This window comes from Electrophorus electricus, chromosome 1 (assembly GCF_013358815.1).
Source record: "Electrophorus electricus isolate fEleEle1 chromosome 1, fEleEle1.pri, whole genome shotgun sequence".
NCBI classification, from domain to species: Eukaryota; Metazoa; Chordata; class Actinopteri; order Gymnotiformes; family Gymnotidae; genus Electrophorus; species Electrophorus electricus.
In genome coordinates, this window is record NC_049535.1 from 9,362,501 (window position 1) to 9,368,238 (window position 5,738).

A 5,738-nucleotide genomic window follows, 5' to 3' on the forward strand; every position below is an offset into this window, starting at 1 on the left:
ATACCAGTCTGACATCACTCTCTCTCACACTCAGACCAGTGTGATACCTGTCTAACATCACTCTCTCTCATACTCAGATCAGTGTGATACCTGTTTGACATCACTCTCTCTCACACTCAGACCAGTGTGATACCTGTCTAACATCACTCTCTCTCATACTCAGATCAGTGTGATACCTGTTTGACATCACGCTCTCTCACACTCATACCAGTGTGATACCTGTCTGACATCAATCTCTCTCACTCAGACCAGTGTGATACCTGTTTGACATCACTCTGTCACACTCAGACCAATGTGATACCAGTCTGATATTGCTCTCTCTCACACTCAGACTAGTGTGATAGCTGTCTGACATCACTCTCTCTCACACTCAGACCAGTGTGATACCTGTCTGACATCACTCTCTCTCACATTCAGACTTTTATGATACCAGTCTGACATCACTCTCTCACACTCAGACCAGTGTGATACCAGTCTGACATCACTCTCTCACACTCAGACCAGTGTGATACCAGTCTGATATCGCTCTCTCTCACACTCAGACTCGTGTGATACCAGTCTGACATCACTCTCTCACACTCAGACTAGTGTGATACCAGTCTGACATCACTCTCTCTCACACTCAGACCAGTGTGATACCTGTCTGACATCACTCTCTCTCACACTCAGACTAGTGTGATACCAGTCTGACATCACTCTCTCACACTCAGACCAGTGTGATACCTGTCTGACATCACTCTCTCTCACACTCAGACTAGTGTGATACCAGTCTGACATCACTCTCTCACACTCAGACCAGTGTGATACCTGTCTGACATCACTCTCTCTCACACTCAGACCTGTGTGATACCAGTCTGATATCGCTGTCTCTCACACTCAGACTAGTGTGATACTAGTCTGACATCACTCTCTCTCACACTCAGACCAGTGTGATACCAGTCTAACGTCACTCTCTCTCACACTCTCTGCATTATGGGTTTGCTCACAGGTCAAGAATTGTAATTCACAGGAACTACTGTAGCAAAGGTTAACATGAGTGAAATGGGTAGGATAAAGTTAGAACATCGCATTTACGACCTTCTCTTCCTTTTCTCTTTTGTGTGTGTGTGTACGCGCACGTGTATGTGTGTGCAGCGTGTGGTAAAGGCGGACATAGTCAACTACAGTCAAGAGACTGTGGCTCGGACGGTCAACCCCCCCCGAAGCTCCATGTGTGTTGTACAGTGATGCCCTGCCAATCAACACTGCCCCTAAACCCCATACAACACACACACACACACACACACACACACACACACACACACACACACACACACACACAGACACAGTGTGTCTTTGTGTGTGTGCTGAGTCCCTGCTCAGGCTGGCTACATCAGTCTGCTCAAGCAGCACAGAGACAGTTCAGCTCCTACAGACACGTCCTGTCTTCAGGTGGCATTAGCGTGTTCTAGAGGGCAGCATTCTTCATGTTTACATCACCTGAGAGTGACGCAGCTGTGTGTTCATTTAGACACCCTTTACACAAGTCCCAAAAGTCCCCCCAAGGCCGGCCATACTGGAATGACTGGGAACGCCAGCGGTGCGGATGAAGGAGACCCGCGAGCTCCTGTGTTCCTGTCACTTCCTGTGGGAGAGGATATTCTAAACAGACACCCTGCCTGTTCACACATCCTTCATTCTTCCTAGTGAGGATGAGGATGATGGTGATGAAGAAATGTCAGTGTGTAGGATACAGTTGTCTAAATCTAGACTGAATTCAGTCCCACATACTCCGTTCCACTGGCAGGACGTTAAAGAGCTTCAGCCAGAGCGTTCCGATTTCACGGGTTTGTGTGTGCATTCGTATGTGTTTGCGTGCTTGCATGCGTATGTACATATGCGTGTGCGAGCATGTGCGTGTGCGTGCATGTGTTTGCATCTGTGCACGTGTGTGCCGCTTTAATCATGCATATAGAGGAGATATGCCAGCCAGAAACCCAATCTTAAGGAAACGGAGGAGCTCCAGAGCCAAACCATGTCCACTAACCAAGGACTTTTATTTTAGAAACTGTAACAGTGTACATCAATTGAAATCGGTGAATGTATCCTTCAACTTAAGACTTTTATTTTTTATTTAACTATAAACCTGTTGGTCAGCCAATGACCATTTTCTTGCATTTAAACATGCACAGTACCATCAAATTTGTTGTCAATTTTAATATTTTTGTAAATGTAATCTGATTATTTTCTTATTAGAAAATACTTTTTTTTTCCTTCTCTGATATGACAGTAGTCCTTTGTAGGATATGTCGTGTAATAGCCTGTGTAATTATGGTGATTTGTTAAGGAGCAGTAAGTTGAAGACACTTCTGCTTTTAAGGTTGTCGCCTTAACGGTAGAATACGTCACTCACGAGGGATGTTGGGAAGATCTTTTTCTTTCAACGCTGCGGTGTCATCCATCGTCTTTTGGGATATGAACTTTCAAAATGTATGTAAACATTTATCAGTCAGACTTTATTTTGTCCTAGTGAAAGAAAACGTGCTATAACCTGCTCTGTACGTTTAGGAATAAAATCAAATGCTCTGTTTTGTAAGCATTATTAAAATGATACAAGAAGATGCAGTGGTTATTATTTTTACCCTTTGGAAATGCGCAACATACATTTTCCTTCCAAGTCCCGAGGCTTTACTTTGGCATCTCGCAATCATGTGGTTAGGGAGATTGTCCAGTATTAATATCTTTAAAGCGGGATCCCTGTAATTGACTGTAATGTGATCTGGGTAAATAGTTCTGCATGAAATGCTCCGCTCTGCTCTTCCGAGCTAGTCGCCTCATCGGTTTACTCCCCGCAGAAACAGACCCAAAGAGAGACTGGCAGCCGAGCTTTAACAAATGTGACTTAAAGCGATGGGTCCGTTCATTCCAGCTTAAGCATTAAAATGGAGGGGGTGGTCTGTGGGAACACCCGCTCTCAATATTCTTATAAGGCTACTTGGACGACGTGAGCATTTTTAGAGCACCGTGCAGTTTATGCAAGGAAAATGCCCCTTTAAAACGTTTGTAACCAACGAACGGACAAACATCCCTTGAACGATCCTTTCTAAACATGGGCGTGGTAGATTGAAATTGTCTGGGCTGATGTGAAACCGCAGACTGCGCTAGAGAAGGAGTGAACAATAGCGGCGGTATCGGTTCAAGCAGGCGTATGAAGTGTCCCGAAAGAGGGCCGACGCGCCGTTTCTCAGCCGCAGGTGTGACCGCGCAGTGGAGGACGCAGCAGACCCCGGGGACTCGGCGCACAGGCAGCAGAAGTGACGGATCGCCGTGTGTGAAACAGAACCATAAGAGCTGTAATTTCAGCCCGCCATTCTTCCCAGAGAAAGCGGACTCCTAATGAGAGAAAGGCCCTTTGTGTCTTAATCTTCATTTAAAGGAGCCCTAAATCCAGTCAGACAGACGATACATTGCTCATTGTTAGTGTTTGTACTCTGTATTAATTAGACACTTCTAACCTTTTGTTTTATTCAGGTCTGTGAAAGAAACGATTAATTATCGACGATTTTTTTTTCTCATGAATCTCTAAGAATGCGACTAAAGAGAGATTTTGTAAGTTCCATTACGCGTAGGCCAACTGATCAGGCGCTCGTTTGGCTCCGTCCTTCGTCACGTCGGTTGCGGGAAACGCGAAGCTGTTGATCGAATGACGCGTTAAGACTGATCGGGATGCGTCACGCGCGCTGTCCCACTCGAGTGGGCCGCCGTTGGTGGCGTCTCGCGCTCCCCTTCCTCGCGACAGGCCGGGCTCGAGCTCGGCGCTGCTGCTGTTTGGACAGGTGGTTTTGTAAAGAAAACGGCACGTCACTTCCAGCTCGCCCGCGATATCCCGGCCCTCTCCTGAAACGACGCGAGGAAAGAATAATATATGGAAGAAAATAATGCTAGGAAATGAGTGGAAGGCTTGACCGATGGACGCAGGCCGCCAGAGATTTTAGTCCAAATGAATTTGTGGGTTTGTTTCCCAGCTCACCGTCTGCTGGCTGTGAGTGACGGCTTGGCTCATTTGTTTCGGTGCTGGCTACGTATGAAGGCAACCTGAATACTTCTGCTGTTGCTCGAAGTTGAAGGCGAACAGCTAATTTGCTGGGCGGACCTGTGTGAAATCTCTCTCAGTTTATAGTATTGGCTAATTAAAATTAGTTTACTGTTTGCTGTAGTATACATGATCTCATTTCACTCTGCTGTCAATATCCGTGCCTGTGACATGGAGCGGCGCTGTTCATATCAATAAGCTAATGTGTAAATGTCTAGTTTTGTAAGTCTTTTCACAGCCAAGTAAAACCTCCCTGAAACCAAGGACAGACGGTCAACACAAAGCCATGACATGTTCAGCGCTTTAAACTCATAAAGCCCCACAATTAGCCAGTAATGCGCTTCAATTACAATTTACTGGGGGTGTTTAAACAGTCTCCAATAAACGACGGCGTTAAATAGACCTGCAGTCCGACATACCAAGTGGGGAATAAGTGCTCGTTGTGGAGGAGAAAAGTTGGGTCTATGTGGGTGTGGGTCTGTCTGTTTTATGAGTGTTTTCAGAGTGATGTCAGACATTAATGGTGACATTAACTGTGAAGGGGTTGAGCGTGTTCGTTTCCCTGGTGCTGACCTGTAACCGGATCCCTGCGACCCCTGTGTGCTGGGCGGATTTAGGGTCCCCCCCACCAATACCCACATAAGCACACGGCACAGTGGGACACTTTGTGGACCATCAGCTCATCATCCAGGTTGGACTATTAAAAAGGAACAATAGAGCATCTGTTTGCCAGGGGCACTGAGATTGTTAAAGGCAGTGTAAATAAATGCTGGATGTATGGAAATGGCGTTTGGGTGGTCAGTGTACAGTCAGACCTCCGACATGTCGCGGTGGGGCAGGGTGGGGGGCCGCCTAAAGCAGGAGGCAGCGCAGGGAGAAGGGTGAACAGGAAGCAGCAGATTTGAAGGTTTTTTTTAAGCAGAGACTTTTTGCACAGAGACCTGGGTATTCTCAGTGTCATCTGGAAATGCATGCTTTCTCTGTCATCTCCCTCTCTTTTACTCTCTCTCTCTCTCTCTCTCTCTCTCTCTCGGATCTGGAGCATGCCAAGTGAATCTCTCTCTCCCTCTCTCATTCTCTCCCTCTCCCCCTTCTCTCCACCTCTCTCTCTCTCTCTCTCTCTCTCTCTCTGTCCCTCTCTCACCCTGCTTATTTTAGGCACTGCTGAAACATGGCGATGACAGTGGAACCCACACAGGCAGCTTGAGGAAGAGGGTGTGGATTTGTAGCCAAGGTCAGCAGTATGGAGAGAGAGGGAGAGAGAGAGAGAGAGAGAGAGAGAGGTTACACCCCTCCTTTCTTCTTCTTTTGCTCTGTTTTCCACCTGCAGTGTGCCAGAGCCACAGAATAGGGAATTCTGGAGAGAGAGATACAAAAAGATAGAGAGAGAGAGAGAGAGAGAGAGAGAGAGAGTAGGCTCAGTCCAGTCCCTCCTATGGATATGCCAGACAGCGCAGCAGTTCTCCTGTGTAGCTTACACATCAGACCAGAATACGTGGCTAAATATGTGTGTGTGTGTCTGCCTCTGTGTCTATGTCTCTTTGTGTGTGTGTTGGTGTGTGTATGCATTTCTGTGTATGAGACAGAGATTGCATGTGTGAATGAGTGTTTGTTTTAGAATGTGTGTGTGTGTGTGTCTTGTCACTCACAGGTTCTGGGTTTCAGG

The 5,738-nt window shown here is 46.7% G+C and overlaps 1 protein-coding gene across 1 annotated transcript in view; it reads left to right on the forward strand.

Annotated features, from left to right (window-relative positions):
- The window catches only part of rab28 (RAB28, member RAS oncogene family), a 40,057-nt gene extending 37,457 nt beyond the window's left edge, over positions 1 to 2,600 (forward strand). The window contains exon 7 of the mRNA XM_027023121.2: positions 1,135 to 2,600. Coding sequence (XP_026878922.1) covers positions 1,135 to 1,227 — 93 coding nt within the window. The 3' untranslated portion in view covers positions 1,228 to 2,600. The remainder of the gene's footprint in view (positions 1 to 1,134) is intronic.
- Positions 2,601 to 5,738: the final 3,138 nt, after the last annotated feature.